General features: G+C 44.7%; 2 protein-coding genes across 2 annotated transcripts in view; both read left to right on the top strand.

Annotated features, from left to right (window-relative positions):
* The window catches only part of LOC146868592 (uncharacterized), an 895,771-nt gene that overhangs the window by 336,395 nt on the left and 537,441 nt on the right, over positions 1-21,935 (top strand). The window lies entirely within an intron of this gene.
* Positions 1-21,935, top strand: part of LOC146868595 (protein Niban 2-like) — a 299,178-nt gene that overhangs the window by 137,847 nt on the left and 139,396 nt on the right. Inside the window, exon 2 of the mRNA XM_085611743.1 lies at positions 520-650. Coding sequence (XP_085467869.1) covers positions 520-650 — 131 coding nt within the window. The remainder of the gene's footprint in view (positions 1-519; positions 651-21,935) is intronic.

The following is a 21,935-nucleotide window of genomic DNA, read 5'->3' as shown; positions in this document are numbered from 1 at the left end:
GCAGACCGAAGACCTTCTGACCTTCAGAAGACTCCTCAAGACCTGGCTCTTCGAACAGTAGCAGCTTCCCTCCCCCCCCCCCTCTCCCCTCCCCCGGCGCCTTCAGACCCTCACGGGTATGTAGTGCGCTTTACAAATGCCATGATCGATTGATTGATTGAAATTATAATCCTGAGTATCCAAGACGCATCTGGAGAGCCCTGCCTGGATAGCTACTAAGAATTAATTATCATTCCTGGTCATATATGAACAGGTGCCGATGTGATGCCTCTCATGATAAAAGAGATGGTATAGGTAAACGTTTCTGGCTCCCCTGGTATAAACATAGTTTGAGCTACTTATGGAGGGAATATCTGTCATGATGTAAAGGATGTGTTTTCTAACACCGTTGGCTGTTTGTAGTTGGTGTGGATAGTATATTTATTGTGCCTGTCCTATGCTGTATCCTACGCTTGTTCTTATTTCAAGGAAAGGTATGCCTTCTGCTAATATGTTTTTTCTTGGTCTGATCTCTTTCAGAGTGCACTGGGAAGGTACTGGGGGAATTCTCGAAGGTCTACGAGGAGCAGTATGGAGTTGCGCTCTTTAACAAGGTCCGATATGAGATTGAAGGAAATGGGGGTCCGCAGTCCCAGATGCTGCACCGTAAGGTAAGAAAATGTCTTTGGAGGGTTTTATGCGTGCAGCTGGATGGACTATTTATCTCTGGGGCGGCATGAACATCCCTGGAGTGGCAGACACAGATGGGGATTTCATGGGATCTCAACATGCTCATGTGTAGGTCTTGTTTTCATTATTCACACCAGCCCTTATATCATTCATGGCTAAGCATATCTCACCCATGCTGTCCTTAAACCTTCCTTGCCGCGACTTCTCCCAGCCATGCCAGAAAGGGGCATACTGCGTTCAGCTGAGACTATAAGAACATATGAGCAAAATAAACTGATGCAACCAGGTTAGGTGTTGTGAGGAGTGGAGAATGTGGTTTTACAGAGCAGAAAAAGGAGGAATGGTTGGAAGAGGCCAGGGTGAGGGTGAAGTGATGATGTGTGTTAGGTACTAAAGGTAGACCGAGGAGTGTTTATGGGAATAAGTCGAAGAGCCTGTGGTCAGCGGGGAGAGGAGATTGTATTTGCAGGATATAGGAATGGAGTTTGGAGCGTAGGGAGCAGAAAGTGAAGGAGATCATTGAGAGAGGAGAACATTTTTTGGGTAAGGAGAGGGGGTTAAGTTATATGGAGGGAAGAGAAGAGGTTGGGAGTGGTTGTGGGAGGGAAAGATACGCTTGCTTGATGTATAAGTGGATTGAGATGAAGGTCATGGAATGCTTGCATTGCACCACAATGTAATACATTGTTGTTAATATAGTGCATGAATTTGTGGCTGTGTGAAGAGAAAGGGTGTGATGTGATTGGGTGAAGGAGAGAGTAACATTGTTGAGGGAGCCTAACACTGAGAGCTGGCAAATGAGAGTGAACATAACATAAAGTGTTTTTGTAAAGTGCACATTCAACCCAAACAGCTTGTTGGTTGGAAAGGTGAGATCGTGATGCTATAAGCAGGAGTGTGTACAGATTCTTGAGCCAAGAGGGGGATGGTTTTGACCATACGATGGAGGGCAGGACAATGTGTGTGAGAGCGGGGAAACTGGAGGTCGTCACTGGACCCAGGAGAAAAGGAAGGTGTGGATGGTTTAAAGAAAAAGATGTTATTTGAGGGAGTTGGATTGCCAGTTTGGGCAGGACTGTTCCTGTTGGAGCAGGACCAAGACTTGCATATGGCTGGCACTGATCTGAGGTGGCATGGTGGGCAAAAGAACAATGAGTTGAAATGCCACACCAAGTGACTGCCAGTGGTTGGAGTTCTTGCAAGCATTCCTCCCTATCACCTTTTGTGTGTTTGATGTTATTTGAGGGAGAATAGGAGTCTGGCCTAAGTCTGATCGCTTAAGGAAGAGGAGGACGTTGTTGAAAATAATTATGTGATGAGAAAATGGCATTGTGTTGAGTGTTGCTGATCTGGAAGAGCAGGTGTTACTGAGGGAGGGAGCTAAGATGGTCCCTACTCGGTGAGAGAGGAGCGAAGGTGATGGGAGAGAGGCATCTTTCGGCAGACGTTAGAAGAAGGAGGCATAGTCCTGTTGGTGGAGGGTTAAGAACATGTTGGTGAAGGAGAAGGGCGACTATCTTGTCAGAGGAAGGAAAAGGGCGCTGGAACATGTAGAAGTTGAAATCGTGTTGCAGGAGAGGAGAATATGCTGAGAGAAACGGAAAAGCGGGGGATGGATGGGGTGCGGGAAAGAGGATGAACCTTCTGGCAGACGGAGGAGGAGCATGTGTTGAGTGGGTGAGCAGAAGAGAATATGCCCAGTGAGGGAAATAAATGGGAATGTGTTGGGTGAATGAGGGGAGGCGGCTGCATTAAGTGCAGGAGGCAGGGCTTTAAGTGAGGTGGGCACTGGCGGTGGTCAGCACCGGCGGTATTAACGTACAGATGTTAAACCTGGCCCATTCTGGGCTGTATAATCATGCGTGTATCTTTACAAGCATGCGCTCCCATCTAATAGGATTGTTCCCTTCTCCCTGTGGTGTTTTTGTAATTTTGGGCCATATGTACTAAAGCATTTTCCCGTAGAGACAGAATGGGTAATACCCTTTGATACATCTAGCTCTTTGTTTTTTGTGTAATCGACGAGGCTTGTACGGCGCGTTCTGAAAACTCGCGCTCCTCTGGGTGAGATGAGGGTGTGGATGGGTGCTCTTGATCGGGTATACTCGAGAGGTCCATAGTGAGACTGAAGGCTCTGTGAGGTTCTCACAGTGCCTGTCCCTGGGCCATAGAGGTGTACAGACCATATTCTCACCCTGTCCTTGGCCTCGATGCAGTGTACACATGGAGATGGATATTAATGGGCCAGTTGCAATTACGATTCTGTGGGAAAGTGTGTGAAGGAGGTACAGAGCCGGAATATTGACCACACCAAAGGAAAAGAAAATGTAATGTTTATTTAGAAATGGGCAGAGAGGACGCATGGTGAAGAGGAGGAGACGTAAGGAAGTGCATGCAGAAGGAGAGGGCCAAAAAACAGCAATGAAGAGGAAGGAGATGAAGTGTGAAACATCAGAAAGAGAGACAAAAGAAGGGACTTCAGAAAGAGAGACAAAAGAAGAGACTTCAGAAAGAGAGACAAAAGAGAGATAGTTTGCAGAGATGGGGAGGATAGAACAGAAGTGATTGGGAAATGCAGAAGGGCCTTCCACATGCCACAGACCTTTATAATGTCATTACAGACTCTCATATATTCAGAATCTCATATTTTCAGAATTAAAACAGTTTCAATTCTGATTATTCAAACGATGCTCTTGTTGTAACACATTCATGTGATATTAAATAAAATAATTGCTAATGACCATTGGCAAAGCCAATAAGTCTGGCTTGCTTTATGTATAAGGCCCCCAGTTTTCTGATTTTACTGATTTGTACAGATAAATACAGACAGAAAACAATGTGTTTCCGGTCTGTATTTTGTTTTTTAAAGCAGAAAAATACTGAAAATTGTGCTTCTGAGTGACTTTTCGTGCTGTTTGTTGTGAATTCGAAGACAACAGATGTGAAGGTAGATAGCACGGAGAGTTAAAAAACAGGTTACAAATACTTTCAGTACAGGCATATTAAGATATATTTTGTAATAAATTGCTAATATTTACCTGTGGGTGTAGTGTTTTGCTATATTTAACTGAAAAATTTGCTAAAATGCGACAGGCATAGAACTATGAATGCGTGTTTATCAGTTAAATAAACGTGGAAAAGTAACCAATATTGACTCCACTTATTCGCAAACCAAAAAATAAATATTGATAAATACTAATAAGATGGCCAGACGATGATTGGACCGGCGAGCCACGAGAGGCGAGTATGTTGAGTGATCGAAGAGAGAGTGAGCTCGTCAGTGGAGGAGTGGGAAGGGAGGGTGATGTGTTTGTAAGGCAAAGAAGAGAACTTGCTGGCATCAGAGGCGAGAATGGAGCAGCTGTAAACGAGCAGAGGAGGATAAGTCTGGAGATGGGGGAGAGAAGGATGTGTTAACATTATTATGCAATTAGCTGCTTGGATAAGCCACAGAGGGGACCGACCGTAGTCAGTGGCACAGGAAGAGGATGCCACAGAGGCCAACACTTGCTGTCTCACTTTCCTTTGTGCTGACTCTTTTCTCTTTTATCTTTCGTTGTGTTCACGTGTCTCTCTCTTTATGTATACTATCCCGATATGTATCTACCATACCCTGCTATCCCGGCATGTAGTCCAGTCTATTCTCTTCCAGCACCTTGTGCTTCTTCTCAGTTGAGTGGTTTTATTGGAATGAGACATCCCTTGATATGTGGCCAAAGGATGTGTCATAATGTTTATGAGCCCATGTTCACCAAGGAGGGTTTCTTTAACCCACTGACAACTGTCCCGGGGCTCAGAAATCCCAGAAAAGATGCCTCTATTCTTGAAGCAGGGCAGAATCCGTTGAGGTTGGATATGGTCCAGAGACATGATCAGAAGCTCACGCCCTACTCTTTTCATGCTGCATGGTATATACAATACATGCCAGGGGTGCACACAGGGCATGCACTGTGCCCTCTATGCAACTAGTGTAATGTGGCAACCAGCCTGAATGCAGGGCGGATGTCAAAACAATCAAAGTCATCCAAATGCACATATTTCCTGATCCCTGTTACCCACTGGATGTATGTTTTGCATGATAATAGTTGGCACTGGCACTAACAAAGAGTGCCCTGGGCACAGATTGAGGCCTAGCATGGAATGTACGAAGCGCAGACACACCCAGGGCACAGGGATTCAGACAGAGAGATTTTATTCCAACCCTACCTCATCCAGCAGGTTTGAGCTGTCGTGACATTCAGGTGATACCAAAGAGAGATGACGGATCTGGCACAGAGCACAAGAAATCCTTATGTACTGTGAGGAAAGGAAAAAGAGGGAGTGCCGTATACTAGTTTCATCTCAACTAACATTAGTGTCAAGACCGGATCAGGAGGGAATAACTGGTATCAGTAAAACCGCTTCCTCCTGGCAACACCCTTGAATATCTCTGAAGATCACTTACCTTACATGCGTATGCTTCCGATGTAGGCGGTTTTCTCCAGTCCGCTAAGAACATTCTTCTGATATCAGCACGCATCCCTTTACTCTTTAGGACACCCCCTGATAACATTGCAGAGCAAACCTTTCCTCCAGGACATTCTGTATCAGCAAATTCCATCTTCCTCTTTAGGACACCATCTGAAATCAGAACAGTTCCCTTCCCTCTCTAGGACATCCTTGATATCAGCAGAGCTCACCTCCTTCTGGATGATACCCTCAGTAATCAGCACGTCAATGGCCATCTGTGATATCAGTGGCGCTCACCTCCCTCTCGATGATACTCTCAGTTATTAGAATGTCACCTACCACCCTCTGTAGGACATTGTGATATCAGTAGAACTCACCACCCTCTGAATGATAACCTAATTTATTAGCAATTCTCCTCCCCCCCCCACCCTAGGGCATCTGTGATATCAGCAGAGCTCACCTCCTTCTGGATGATACCCTCCGTTATTAGCACGTCACCTCCCACCCATCCTAGGACATCTGTGATATCAGTGAAGCTCACCTCTCTCTGGATGATGCCCTCAGTTATCAGCACATCACCTCCCACCCATCCTAGGACATCTGTGATATCAGTGAAGCTCACCTCTCTCTGGATGATACCCTCAGTTATCCGCACATCACCTCCCACCCATCCTAGGACATCTGTGATCTCAGTGAAGCTCACCTCTCTCTGGATGATACCCTCAGTTATCAGCATGTCACCTCCCATCCATTCTAGGACATCCTTGATATCAGCAGAGCTTACCTCTCTCTGGATGATACCCTCAGTTATCAGCATGTCACCTCCCATCCATCCTAGTACATCCTTGATATCAGCAGAGTTCACCTCCCTCTGGATGATAATCCCCATTATCAACACGTCAAAGGACATCTGTGATATCAGTGGAGCTTCCCTCCCACTAGATGATACTCTCAGTTATTAGCATGTCACCTACCACCCTCCCTAGGACATTGTGATATCAGCTGAGGTCACCTTCCTATGAGTATGGATGATAGTGATACCCTCAGTTATCAGCATGTCAACTCCCGCCCCAACACTAGTACATTCCTTGATATTAATAGAGTTCACCTCCCGCTGGATGATAGCCTCAGTTATCAGCAAGTCACCTCCCTAGGACATTGTGAGATCAGTAGAACTCACCTCCCTCTGAATGATACCCTCAGTTATTAGCATGTCAGTTTCCCCTCCCATCCTAGGACATCCTTGATGTCGGCAGAGTTCCCCTCCCTCTGGATGATACCCTCTGTTATCACCACGTCATCTCCCACTCTCCCTCGGACATTGTCATATCAGCAGAGCTCGCCTCCCTATGGATGATAGTGATACCCTCAGTTATCAGCACATCACCTCCTGCCCATCCGAGGACATCCTTCATATTAGCAGAGCTCACCTCTGTCTGAATGATAACCTCAGTTATCAGCACGTCAAGGTCCATCCATGATAGCAGCGGAGCTTACCTCCCTCTTGATGATACACTAAGTTATCAGCATGTCACCTCCCGCCCTTTCTAGGACAGTGTGATATCAGCAGAGCACCCCGCTGAATGATAACCTCAGTTATTAGCACCTCGCATCGCCAACCCCAGGGCGTCCTTGATATCAGCAGAGTTAACCTCGCTCTAGATGATACCCTCAGTTATCAACACGTCACCTCCCACCCTCCCTAGGATATCCTTGATATCCGCAAAGCCTCTTTAGTACATATTCTGACATCACTACAGTTCACGTCCATCTCTAAAACATCTCCTGTGATCAGCGCGTTCACTTCTCGCTCTAGGATATCCTAATACTAGTTCTGCTGCCTTCCCCCTATAAGATATTCCTCTAATATCAGTACAGTTCAGTTCACCTCCCTCTCTAGGGCATTCTTTCAATATCACCACAGCTCAACTCCCTATGAAAGATATTCTTCTGATAATAGTCCAGTTCACCTCTGTCGCTAGGACATTATTTTGTTATCCCCATAGTTCCCTTCCTTCAGGACATCCGAGATCTCAGCACAGCTCACCTCCCGGTTTATCACAACGTCTGTTATCCACACATTTCACCTACCTATGTAAGATATTCTTCTGATATCAGCACAGTTCACCTCCCTCTTTAGGACAATGTTTTAATGTCACCAGAGTTCACCTCCTTATGTCAGACCAGTACCTGGCCCTTGCTCAGATAGCGCCTTGTGCGGAAAGAAATGTGGCGCCCTCACTACAGATGATGAATAAAATGAGGCAGCAGGGGGGTCCATTTTGTGTTAACAGTTCAGTCACACATCAAAGCAGTGACTGGCCTCTGAGCACATACTTCTCAGAGCCTCCCCCAGATATTCTGGTTCAGTCACAGGGTAGCTTTGATCACACTACAGTCAAGTTGTTGGTGGTGCGAGTGGTGGGGATAGTCTGTGTCTGCAGGGGGTTGGGAGGGAAAGAGAGGTGGTTAATGGGGTGGAAAGTAGCACCTGCGGCAGACAAAGATGATTAAAAACAGATTAGTCTGCATCATTGGTGTCAAAAAAGAGGTGCGCTACTGTTAATACACAGCTCTGTGCGCCCCTCTGAAGACGGGCGCCCTGGGCCAGCTTCCCCATGCCAAAAGCCTTTGTAAGAAATGTGTCTCCTATCAGCACACATTCTTCTGATATCAGCACACTTCACCTCCCCCACTAGGACATTCTTCTGATATCAGCTTACTTCACCTCCCTCACTAGGACATTCTTCTGATATCAGCATAGTTCTCTTCCTCGGCCAGGACACCTGAGATATCAGCACAGCTCACCTCCCTCTTTATCACACCCTCTATTATCAGCACATTTCACCTCCCTATGTAAGATATTCTGATATCAGCACAGTTCACCTCCCTTACTAGGACACAGTTATGTTATCACCCTAGTTCCCTTTCTTCTCCAGCACATCTGAGATTTCAGCACAGCTCGCCTCCCTCTTTATCAAACCCTATGTTATCAGCACATTTCACCTCCCTATGTATGATATTCTGATATCAGCACAGTCCACCTCCCTCACTAGGACATTGATTTGTTATCACCCTAGTAATTAGGGTGATAACAGACCAATGTCCTAGGAACTAGGGCCTAGTTACCCTCCTTCTCCAGGACATCTGAGTAATCAGCACAGTTCACCTCCCTCACTATAAGATTGTTATGTTATCAGCAAAGTTCTCTTCCACCGCCAGGACATCTGAGTTATCAGCACAGCTCGCCTCCCTGTTTATCGCACCCTATGTTATCAGCACATTTCACCTTCCTATGTATGATATTCTGATATCCGAACAGTTCACCTCCCTCACTAGGACATTCTTCTGATATCAGCACACTTCACCTCCCCCACTAGGACATTCTTCTGATATCCGAACAGTTCACCTCCCTCTCTAGGACATTCTTCTTATATCTGCACACTTCACCTCCCCCACTAGGACATTCTTCTGATATCAGCACACTTCACCTCCCTCACTAGGACATTCTTCTTATATCTGCACACTTCACCTCCCTCACTAGGACATTCTTCTGATATCAGTACACTTCACCTCCCTCACTAGGACATTCTTCAGATATCAGCACACTTCACCTCCCTCACTAGGACATTCTTCTTATATCTGCACACTTCACCTCCCTCACTAGGACATTCTTCTGATATCAGTACACTTCACCTCCCTCACTAGGACATTCTTCAGATATCAGCACACTTCACCTCCCTCACTAGGACATTCTTCTTATATCTGCACACTTCACCTCCCTCACTAGGACATTCTTCTGATATCAGTACACTTCACCTCCCTCACTAGGACATTCTTCAGATATCAGCACACTTCACCTCCCCCACTAGGACATTCTTCTGATATCAGCACACTTCACCTCCCTCACTAGGACATTCTTCTGATATCAGCACACCTCACCTCCCTCTCTAGGACATTCTTCTTATATCTGCACACTTCACCTCCCCCACTAGGACATTCTTCTGATATCAGCACACTTCACCTCCCTCACTAGGACATTCTTCTTATATCTGCACACTTCACCTCCCTCACTAGGACATTCTTCTGATATCAGCACACTTCACCTCCCTCACTAGGACATTCTTCTGATATCAGCACACTTCACCTCCCTCTCTAGGACATTCTTCTTATATCTGCACACTTCACCTCCCTCACTAGGACATTCTTCTGATATCAGCACACTTCACCTCCCTCTCTAGGACATTGTTATGCTATCAGCGCACTTCACCTCCCTTTCTAGGACATTGTTATGCTATCAGCATAGTACTCTTCCTCTGCCAGGACACCTGGGATATCAGCACAGCTCGCCTCCCTTGTTATCACACCCTATGTTATCAGCACATTTCACCTCCCTACGTATTATATTCTGATATCAGCACAGTTCACCTCCCGCACTAGGACATTGTTATGCTATCAGCATAGTTCTCTTCCACCGCCAGGACACTTGAGATATCAGCACAGCTTGCCTCTTGTTTATCACACCCTATGTTATCAGCACATTTCACCACCCTATGGATGATATTCTGATATCAGCACAGTCCCCCTCCCTCACTAGGACATTGATCTATTATCACTCTAATTTCCGTCCTTCTCCAGGACATCTGAGATATCAGCACAGCTGCCTCCCTGTTTATCATCACCTATGCTTAGCAGCACATTTCTCCTCCCTATGTAATATATTCCTCTGATATCAGCACAGTTCACCTCCCTCACTAAAACATTATTCTGTTATCACCACAGTTCCCCTCCTTCTCTGTGACATTCGTGATATAGCACACCTCCGCTGCCTGTTATTACACCCTGTTATCAGCACATCTCTGACGTCAGAAGGGTTCACTGCCCTTTCTATGGCGTATGCTCCTATTAGCACACGCCACTCTTATGTCGTTCGCCCCCCTGACCCGGTACGGAGGTAGACAATTGGCCAGCCCTAGACGCTTCCCAGAGCAGACACCGCGACTGCTGCCGGCCGGTGCCAGGCCCTGCTGGCTGCTGACAAAGTGCCTTTTCCGGCGGCGGGATTGCCCGACGGCAGCTGAACACACAAAGAGCTGGAAGCTTCTAGCAGGGCACAGTCACAGACCGCAAGCTTGAAATGGAAACAATAGTCACAAATTATACCTCTGGAGTGACAGCGAAAACCAGGCTCAGACGAGGGCGGGAGCCTAGCTGGGCACGGCCCTGGCACGAAAGTTGAGGCAGGGAGAGCCACTGAGACGGACTTGCCTGTGCGTAAATCCAATCGTGAGAATTCCAGACAGGCCTGGCACTATGAACGGACCGAGGAGTAGCCACCAATTCACTCCCATCCACGGCGCCTGTGGGCTGGGGTAGAGTCAGGAATGTGTCCGGTCGGTCCCTGATATATGTTCGACTCTGCCCCGTTGCCTTTCACAGACTCGGTCATATCAGGAACCTTCGGGTTCCCGAATAGGCCATTACGGCTCTGCTGACATTAAGGCTGGAATCGTGAAAGGAAAACGGGAAGAAAAGGAGAAGATAAGATAAGATGCGGGAATGGGGAGTGATAACCACACGGAAGACAGATAGGGAAACACCATTCAGAGGGTGTCACAGAGGGACTGGCCCTGAGCTATGGTGCTTTCTGGAGTGGAATGAAGAGTGAGGTGGAACAGCAATAGTGCCAATATCGGCAACTGTTGTCACATAACACATAGTAAATACATAAATAAACCACACGACACTTTTTGTAAGTGGAGAAATATTGTTGCAGGTTTATTAGCATAACCAATATGCAAACATGGTGGGTTATCTTACGGGCGATCCGATCCCAGGGCAGGCCAACCCTTAGCAGCCTGCCCGTCTGATAAGCCTAAATTACACTATGGCAGCCGCCGATTGGTGCATACCAAACCTTGGGAGGGGCCACCCCTCCCATCCGTGGACCACTAGTCCACGTGCTTACTCACGCCCCCCCCCCCCCCCGGAAAGAGGTGGGCGGAGCGTATGCTGGCAGCCCCCGGTTACTCAGACCCACAACCGCCCGTAGGACTAACGGGGCGCCGTAGTTCTTCCAGGGGACACTCTAGACATCCCTGGGTATCCTGGCTTAGCACCACGCTGTGCTGCTGCATGAAGTACCCCTTGGTATCTGCAGACTCTGGATCGCCCTGTAACTCCTCCTGCAACACAAAATAACATGTTAGAGAGCCTAACCCCCTCCTTGTACCTCCGTCTGCTGGGTAAGCGGAGAGGCGGGCAAGGCGAGACAAGAGGGACAAGAGGGCGAGGAAGGGGCGGGCACAGCCTAAATACCCTTGCCCCTTCCCCCACCGCCGGAAGTACCCATCGCCGGACGTCTTCCCTGGCTGGGCCCAGGGACTAGACCGGCTGCCCCCAGTGCCTTCATGCGGCACTAAGGCGGCCGCCCTGTTAGGGGGGCTGCTGCGCAACCCCCCGGGGCAGCCTTGCAGAGAGTCCGAGACATAGCTTGTGGGGGGAGGGGGGGGAGTGTTAATCCCCCTAACAAATGTTTTTTTCCGACAAATAGTTGGTACAGGTTCTTTCATTCCGGTATGGCTAGATGTCTGTCAGATTTCACCCGGAATTTCTGCATACACAGACAACAAAGACACACACACACACACTCCATCTTTGTTTTGAAAGTCCTGAAAAATATTGTGTGTGTGTGTGTGTGTGTATGTGTGTGTATATGTGTGTGTGTGTGTGTGTGTGTATATATGTGTACATATATATATATATAATATATATATATATATATATATTTTTTTTTTCAGAAAACTTCTGTTAGGTCAATAACAGAGTGCCACTCCACGTAGTGTTGAAATTCTAATTTATTCGGCACAGCAGATCAAAGTGTGCAGCGTCAGACGCATTTCGGCTTGGACAGCCTTGTTAACGATGCCTGCGTCTGGTCAGCACTTCCTATTTACAATCACGTACAAACATTGAAAATGGACAGAAAAGTCCTTATTTTTACATGGCGGCCAAATTGGAACGGCTCAGTTCGTAAAAAATTACCATTAACAGTCTATTGGATGGTTTGCAACCGTGATGTAATTGCTTTATTGTCCTCCAGCAGGCATAAACACTTCTTTTGTAATCAAAATAAACATTATTAAAGTATAATCAATTCAAAACCAAAGAATAATGAAAAAATAAAAAATAAAAACAAAAGAAGACAAAATATAATGGTAGACACCCATTCTGCCCCATTGGGAAAAGTTAGCCTTAATTTGTAAAATGGATTACAATAAAATTCCCAGGGCAAATGCACAAATATAATACTAATCAAGGTGACCTGAAACCATCTTTCTCTTATTGGGCGCAATCCATTCAAAGCACAAGAGCCTACATAATGTCCTATTGAGCAAAAATGGATTCAATTTGTAAAAGGAATTGCAAACAATTTCACCCAAATTTATTCTTGCCGCATTGGGCTTAACAAAATCCAGTTAGAAAATAATGGAAAAAAGATATCTTGGCTCTTATGCATTACAAGTGGTTCCCATTCATATCAGGGCGCATTTATACGTACAATCCTGTAAACACAAAATATTATATGATCCGTGTCCGTTACAGCTAAACAACAGAGCGCATATTCCACGCAATACTTAAAATATAAAATGTAAAAACCCTAGAAAGTTGCTGAGACAAAACTGTTCATATTCCTTCATAAATATGTATACTTTTCTTCATCTGTATTCAATCCTACAGGCATTGAGTGTATGGGATGTATATGTGGTATGAGAAGAGGCGTGTATGAATATGGGGGATGGTGAGCTTGTATTTCTTCATTTATTGTGAATATTTCGTTGTTGCACTTTACTGACACAATTTTTGAGTAATATTGTTGTATATATTTTGTCTCTCCAAAAATAAGATTTGTATATTTTTGTACAGTTGGTCCATTTTTTGTGATGTTATATGTAATCATTTACAAATGCTATAAATGAAATAATTTGTAAAAAAGAAACATATTAGATAAATGATTCAAAAATGATATAAATGAAATAAAAATGAGAAAAATAGAAAAGATTAGTTCTGTGTGAAGTCGAGTGTCTTCTTGCGCCCCATGTTTGAGCTTATCATAATACTCACAATGAAAAAAGGGGGAGAAGGAAAAAGAACCCTACCTCGTCCTCCTCAAGAATATAGTTACCCACAAACAAAAAGGTAGAGAAAGAAGCGGCCAACTCAGAATTGGCAAATGTAAAATGTTAAAGGGGAGCACACACACTCTGAAAAAACTGCCCTCACCCACAACAAGTTGTGGCATGCTTCATCATTGGGCTGCTAACAACGCCTCTGCGCAGACCAACGCTAGAGGCGGAGCAATAGGGAGGGGAAAACAATACAACAGTGATACAAACATACAAAAAAGGCAGGATCCTAGAGTGCAGAACTAATGAATATTGAAATTAAAACTGGCCGCTATGCAGAATGGAGGGGTGGTGAGGTCTTAATTAACTCATTCCACCACTATCCATTTGGGTATATATATTGTTATATATACCATTTTAGTCTGACTAGGGAATCCAGGAATAAAAGTATTATCGAGATATCCCTGGGCCAGTTTTAATTTCAATATTCATTAGTTCTGCACTCTAGGATCCTGCCTTTTTTGTATGTTTGTATCACTGTTGTATTGTTTTCCCCTCCCTATTGCTCCGCCTCTAGCGTTGGTCTGCGCAGAGGCGTTGTTAGGAGCCCAATGATGAAGCATGCCACAACTTGTTGTGGGTGAGGGCAGTTTTTTCAGAGTGTGTGTGCTCCCCTTTAACATTTTACATTTGCCAATTCTGAGTTGGCCGCTTCTTTCTCTACCTTTTTGTTTGTGAGCTTATCATAAGCCATATGTAAAGAAATAGAGGTCCAGAGGGATATTTCATATTTGCTGTTGTTTTTCCCCCTTTTCCCTGACCTTGAAGTTATTTGCTCTTTAGGGGGTTGCCTTTATTTTCCTAGAGGCCACACCCCCCACTTAAAAATATGAGTCCTCCAATGGGCGACTCGAATGAGTCCGTGTTGGTTTGTGGGTCTTGTAGTGTGTGCCTCAGTTTTGTGCCGCTGTCTGAGATGTTTCAAGCCCACCAATGGGCCTCCACTCGCACATCCGGCTTGTCAATCCTCCATGGATGCCTCCACATTGAGACTCCGTGATTCGGAGCTCCGTGGCTCCAAATTTCCGGGTGGTGCATCTCCCGCGTAAAAATCTAAGCTCCAAGGTTCCCTCCTGTGGAGACTGCTGTAAACTGGATCCGCCCACCGATCTGGCTTTTACCTCATGAAGGTTGCTGCAGTGGATGTCAGAGTGCGTTTCCACAGGTGGGAACCTTGGATCTTTGATATGTGTGTATATGTGTATATATGTATGTATATGCGTATATATATATATATAGTATGTATATGCGTATATATATATATGTATGTATATGTGTATGTATGTATATATGTATGTATGTGTATGTATGTGTATATATGTATGTGTATATGTGTATATATGTATGTGTATGTATGTGTATATATGTATATGTATGTATATATGGGTATATGTGTATGTATATGTGTGTATATGTGTATATATGTGTGTGTATATATGTGTTAATGTAAATAGTATGAAAATATATGTGCATATATATATATGTATGTATATCTGTGTATGTATGTGTATATATATATATGTGTATATATATGAATGTATATGTATGTGTATATGTATGTATGTGTATATGTATGTATATATATTAATGTATATGTGTATATATATATGAATGTATGTGTGTGTATATATATATATATGTGCGTATGTATATGTGTGTATGTATATGTGTGTATATATGTAAGCATATGTGTGTATATTGGTATGTGTATATGTATGTATACGTGTATGTATGTATATGTGTATATATGTCTGTATGTATATTACCTACTGACGGTCACCAGTAGGTAGTTATAGTTAGAACCTTGTTTCCATAGGAAAAGCCTTTTTTTACTTACCTATTACTTTGGCGTCGTTTGACCAATCTTCATGAACTTTCCCCAAAAAAAGAGTCAAAATAGGCTGTATGTGTCATGGAAAGTTTGGGGGGGATTCGTGCAGTGGGGACCGAGAAATAGGGGCGCCAAATAAGGGTGCTTTTGTAATGTTAATTCCCGTGGGAACGCATTTTGGATCTTCAGCCCGAGCCGCTGGGCGGAATTAAACAAAATTTGGCAGAAAGGTAGATGTTGTTACGCAGATTGTGATTTTTGTTATTTGATGCAAATCCGTTCAGTAGTTTTTGTGAAATTAAAGCCAAAAATTAAAGCAATATCTCTCTCTGCAAATATTTTGCGGCAATTTCGCGATGGTCGTGGATATTTTGTTGTGATTTTGCGGTCAAATGAGAATGAGCGCACCAGCGGGAATGCTCTGATTGGCTGGACGCAACCTGAACAGAAAGTTGTGACCACCATTTAATCGATCGGGAATGGTTCCCGGGGCTGAAAATGTCTGTGAAAGCGAACATAAGGGGTCACGGTGGAGGTACTCTGCCTCATGTTTGAGAAATGGGGGTGTTAGTGACACAAGTTATGTGTCCAAAATTGATTTTGTTAAACCGCACGCAGTATTTGCAATAATGCCACGATCGCCAGCATGCCTCCCCCCAGTACCATCGCAGGGACATCACAAATGTATCGCTGTGACATTGCGAATATTGGTTAAAATATAAAAAATATATATATTTGTACACACTTGCTGTCATGGTCACAGATTCATGTGTGCACTCACAAACTCACTCAGACACTTATACACCCATTCACATACACACTCAGATACTTATGCACCCACTCACATACCCATTCAGGTGCTCATGCACCCACTTAAACACTCACTCGGAGAGTGACACACCCATGTACAGACTCACTCAGAAACTCACACACCTACTTAGAGACCCACTCATGGACTCAGGCACACAGTCTCATAAACACTTAGAGACTCTTACACCCACTCACAGACCTACCTGGGCACTCATGTACCCACTCACAGACCCTCTCAGATACCAACTTACAAACTCACTCGGAGAGTCACACACCCATGTACAGCCCACTCAGAAACTCATGCACCCACTTACAGACTCACGTATGTACACACTCACTGAGACACTCAGACACCCACTGGCAGACCCATTGAGACACTCCTACACCCACTCACCCACCCATAAAGTCACTCACACACTCAGTCACAGACACTCTCAGAAACATATGTATTCAGTCACTCACTCATACACTCAGAGACTCACACACCCACTCACTTATCCACTCACAGACCCACCCAGACACTCGCCATTCCTAGTCACAGACCCACTCATACTCATGCATGCACCCACTCACTCACACTCTCAGAGACGTATGCTCTCACTCACAGACCCATTGAGACACTCATACACCAACTCACAGATTCACTCAGGCACTCACACACCCATACAGTCGCTCACAGGCCCACTCAGAGATTTATGCATCCTGTCACTCCTACACTCAGAGACCCAGGCACCCACTAGCAGTCCCACTCAGAGACCCACACACTCACTCACAGAACCACTCAGAAACTCATGCTCCCAGACAGACCCACTGAGAGATTCATGCACTAACTCACAGACCCACTCAGACACTCATGCACCAACTCACTCACCCACTCAGACACCGACTTAGACACTCATGTATCCACTCACAGATCCAGTCCAACAGTCATATACTTACTTACAAAGGCACTCATGCAGCTACTCACAGATCGGCTGAGAGACTCATGCAACCAATCACAGACCCATTGAGACACTGATGCACCCACTCATAGATGGACTGAGACAGTCACGCAGCTCATTACAGAACCATTGATAGACTGATGCACCACCTCACAGATCCACTCAAATACTTCTACAGTGAATGAGAGACTTACAGATATAGTGATGCATGCAGTCACAGATTCCACGGAAAGAGTTATACATTGTGTTATAGAGATATTAAGGGAGTTATACATGCTATTCTAGAGTCATTTAGATAGTAATGTGTCTAGTGTGTTGGTTATAGTCCATTTTGCAGTTATACATTTTGAATGTGGTAGTGGCTGAAATTCACTTAAAGTAGCAAGAGAGGGAGATTGCTACAGAGCAACCATGTGAAGATGGTGATACAGATGGAGCATAGGAGTATTGTCACGGATTATGAGGGCCAAAGTTCCCAGGGTGACAGACCATAATTCATAGCGCAGTGAGGGATTTCTCATGTCTCGTGACACCCTCCATTTCTCATTAGGAATTCCCTTTAAGCACCCTGCACCCCAAGAAATGTTCACAACACTGATGTAGACCGTGCCCCAGAAGATCGCTGCAAGGACCTGACGCAAGCCATGCAAGGTGCTTTGCAGATCACACCTCTGGAGCTGGAGGAGGGAATGCTCCCTCTCATTTTACTACTCCCTGGAGACCATTGACATAGCCTCACCCTTTTCCATGGACACACGCCAAAGATGATTCATTGAGACTTCAGCCTGAAAGGGAGTGTTACATTGTATCGTGCCACCCTGAGAAGATGAATGAATGCCAGGAAGAAAGACAATCGACCGGAGGCGGATCTCCCTTCTGACCTGACATTCATTCCAGCCCCTCTTAAAAACGTCTGTGATGTCATTTACATCTAGGTCGCAGATACAAAGTCTTGCAGAATTAGATGCTCAGATAAATAGCACGGATTTGGCGATTCAGTCACCCTGGCGTATTGGTTCCGCTCACTCTGCCGGCGATTTTTCGTCTGGTCTACCTGGATTGAGTTTATTGGCTCCACTTAGCGGTCGTCGTGCTACTTTGGCACTCCCGTTGGGATAACTTCAGTGTTGAACATACCGGTTGGACTTTGACCCATAATAGTCGATTTGGGCACAACTCTCATAAAATGTAGGTTGTCCACATGAACAGGACCCTTGACTGCACAACTGTAACGGACCCAGCATATCGGCTAACTTGTTCCCGAACGTAGTTCTGGCATTCCAAAGCATTTTGTGATACCGTCTTACGTAGAAGTCCCTGACGATCGCCCGGGCATTAGCGCTTTGTGCGTTTTCATTAGACCAGCACTCAGCACTCTTCAAATTGTAGCCATTGTCCTGATGATGACCTTAAGTACATAAGGTCGAAACGCCGTCGACAGCCCAGTGTAACCCACGGCCTCCTAAGGATTTATACCTTATTGCAAATTATTTATTGTGTTTTTGTAATTTGTTTATGATTAATGTTGTCCTTTCACCTTGCGCCGCCCACACTGTATATATCACTTGTGTCACTGCACTTATCACTTACACCGAGCACGGTCAGAACACAATTGGTGTATGTTTGGCTACCAGAATTTGATTTAATTGTATTATAGTGCTGTTACAATTCTTTTGCATAATAATAATAACTAAAAAACTTTTTCATACTTTGGTCTCTTGGTTTCCCTCCTTTATGACTTATGCATCTTTGTTTAAAACTGTTCCTATAATTACTGGTTGAGACATTGTTGTTTTGATACTTCAGATAAATAGCACAGTATGTGAAATTTGTGCAGGTAGCCTACTCCCTACTGAACAAACACACTCTTTATAAAGCGATTTCCGTTCCGTAGCTCCCGCTTCACACCTTCAGTGGCCCTTCATAACTCCAGCTCCAAACCAATGGCAAATAGCTCTCATCTCTAAGTCCGTATCCAAGTAGACCCATTGATATGTTGAAGACCATACCAAAGGCTACCAGCCTATATGTTGAGCCCCAGATTTGAGATATTTACTTTCTATCTCCTGTGCCATAGCAAAGGTTACCCATAGATAGCTCCTCCTCCATATATGAGCTGCCTAGTCATATTCGCACTCTATACCAATGGATGCCTACTCATATCTCCAGCCGCATAGCAAGGTCTACCAGCCCATATCTCCACATCAATACCTGAGATGATTAGTTTGTATTTTCACCTCCATACCTGAGTTGACTAGTTCGCATCTACATCTTTATACCTAACTAGTTTATACCTCCATAACCAGGCTGAATATTTTATATTTACACCTTCATTCCAATGACTACCAATCCACATCTCCAGCTTGATACCTGAGATGCCAGATGACTAGTTCCATACTAAAGGCTACAATGTTCTTTACCCATCTCCATACTATATGAGAAGGCCTCTCATAACCTAATGGGGCTTGATCACCTCTGCATCTACATACCTTGATAACCAGATTATATCTCCAGCTCCATACCAATGGCTACATTATTCGGTTCTTTGTAAATTTGAGATAATCCTATTTATAACCATAGCTCCATATCTAATTGTGTCAGATCATATGCCCAGTTCCATACCTTCTTTCCTCTCCTTAGCTGACCTAACCAGTTCTTCTCTCCAGCTTCCTACCTAAGATGACCGTTTTTATCAGTTTCCTTAGTTAACTTATTCATATCTCCTACTTAATACTCGTCATAGCAAGTTCATATGTCATACTTCGCACCCAACGCCATCTCCAGCTCCACACCAGAGTCTATCTGCGGATGTCACAAATATCACAAACTCCAAAACATGGATGTCCCTTTCATATCTCAAGCTTCCCTAGAGGCAATCCAGGGCTAGGCAGATGTGCCAAGCAAGTTACAATCCGGATCCTCAACCAGAAGCTTCCTATTGCTTCACCACATAAGAGACTAGCCCCATATTTATGTTAAGGGATGCTACGTTATTTGGTTCTTGTAGAGGGCAAGATCTGCCAATGCACCATCCCCTGGCATTGTTGCCCGTCCCAGATGAGCAAAGTGACCTGTGCCGGTTATGTGTTTTTCCTCAGGAGAGCCGCATAGAGGTGGGTCTTATGATCACTCCCACACTTGTGGAAGTGAAGTCAAAGAGATGTGTGTTTCAAGGCTATGTGTACACAAGCAGAGGTGTCTGGTGCCTGCATATGTGCATCGTTGTCCTCTTGGCGGTCTTGAGTAGGAGTGATTGACTGGCAGTAGCTTACCGCATGGAAGGCGTATCAGAGGCTGCATGTAGTCATCATTATTTACTTTGTTTGAAGAAAGGACAACCCCTTCCAGAAGCCATGTTTTCCGAAGCAACATCAAAATGGATTCCATATAGATAATAGTGTAGTATTACCAAAAAGCACCATAAGAATGAGCCACTAGGTCATACAACACCTTCTGGGCACATAATGCACTCTTTGTTCATATTTTCTAGCCCACCTTGGCTATACTGGATTAGTATGTTGGGTCATGATCATCAAGCTTATAGTAGCTGAGCAATAGTAGCTGATTGTCCACCATTTCACTTGCACCACTGCACAGAATAAAAGAGGCCAGCAAGGCAGAAGTAGCCAGAGTTCTGATAAAGTAGCAGGGTTACCAAGAAAAACAAGGTTCTGAACTAGAAGCATAGATTCTGTTGACTCAATGGAAAACACTAGAGGAATTGCAATGCAGTGCACCACATCTCTACACTGTCTCCTACACGCGACTAAAAGACTGTGTTGCAACTTCCACGCCCGTCTTGTGAGGGGAGCTGATGGTATGTGTTATCCAATCTCATCGGCTGTTGGCAGCACTTTCTCATGTTTGTGTTGTCTTTGGCTTCACTGCTGTCTCAGATAGCAGCTTGCTGTCTGCTGGTTGTGAGTTTCTGCAGGAGAAGAGCCTGATGGAGGTATTGGATGTTGGGTCATCCCCGGGACCCATTTAGTGGAGGTTTTTGGGATGTACAGCCCAGTTTTAAAATCCATGTTCCTCGGTACTGTCACTGTCTCCTGTAACCAAGTAGTGCCTGTTCTGATGCTTAGGGGGGGAGTTACCCTATGATGAGAGCTCCATTAATGGATTGGGTTACTCAGTTTCCCCCAAGCCCTTGTAAATGTTTCCTGTGTGAGAGCTGAGAATCTTCATTAGATTCAGCAGGTGGTTGGGTCTTCCGGGACCTCTGCGATTGTTCATGAGATCAATCTTTGTGGAATCCCTCAGGGAAGATCTAGTAAAGTTATTGGATCTCCCCACCTTCCATTACACCTGGAGTGTTCAATGTGGATCGAAGAGGGCTTGATCCATTTTAATATTCGAGGATGTACCTACAATTAGTGTAAAAAGAACTCATTGACAGAGACATTGGCTGTCCTGAAATTACGGCTGGATCTGTAACTCCTGGATCTATATTGGACACCTCGCCCAGAAACCTGTGTAAGCGTTTCAGGTGATAATCACCTTTATTGTGGATTTGAGTGTAGTATAGCCCTGCGTGGCTTCAGGTGGAAGGCGCTCATTTTGTCTATGCTGTTATATTGGTTTTTGCTCTTTTCCTACATGCCAAAGGCATTTTAATTTACACTAGCAAGTTTTCCCCATTCAATCCAATCTATTGTTTAAAACCATTATTATTTTTTAATTTTTTTAAAGAGCTTTATATGGCGTGAACTAGACTCGTAGATATCCGGTATCAGAGCGCTTTACATGAGCACCAGTTTCGTTACACAAGGACACATTCATTGTTTTGTTAGGCAGGGGGAGATAAAATGATTTGCTCATAATCACAGGAAGTTCAGCGTCGATGCCGAGACTCAAACCCGGTTCCTCAACTTCGAGGTTGACCGCTCTAGCCGTAAGGCCACACCCTCTCCCTGATGTTAAGTTTGGCAAACACATTTTGTCCCCAGACTACAAACCAAACAGTTAGTGGGAATCGTGGACCACAGACGTCTGCTGCCCCATAGACAGAGAGAAATAATTAAAGACCATACCTGGCTATCTCAGGTG

The sequence above is a fragment of the Triturus cristatus genome, chromosome 1_2 (assembly GCF_964204655.1).
Source record: "Triturus cristatus chromosome 1_2, aTriCri1.1, whole genome shotgun sequence".
NCBI lineage: Eukaryota > Metazoa > Chordata > Amphibia > Caudata > Salamandridae > Triturus > Triturus cristatus.
Note: the sequence above shows the minus strand (reverse complement) of the source record. Positions and strands in the feature narration are given on the sequence as shown.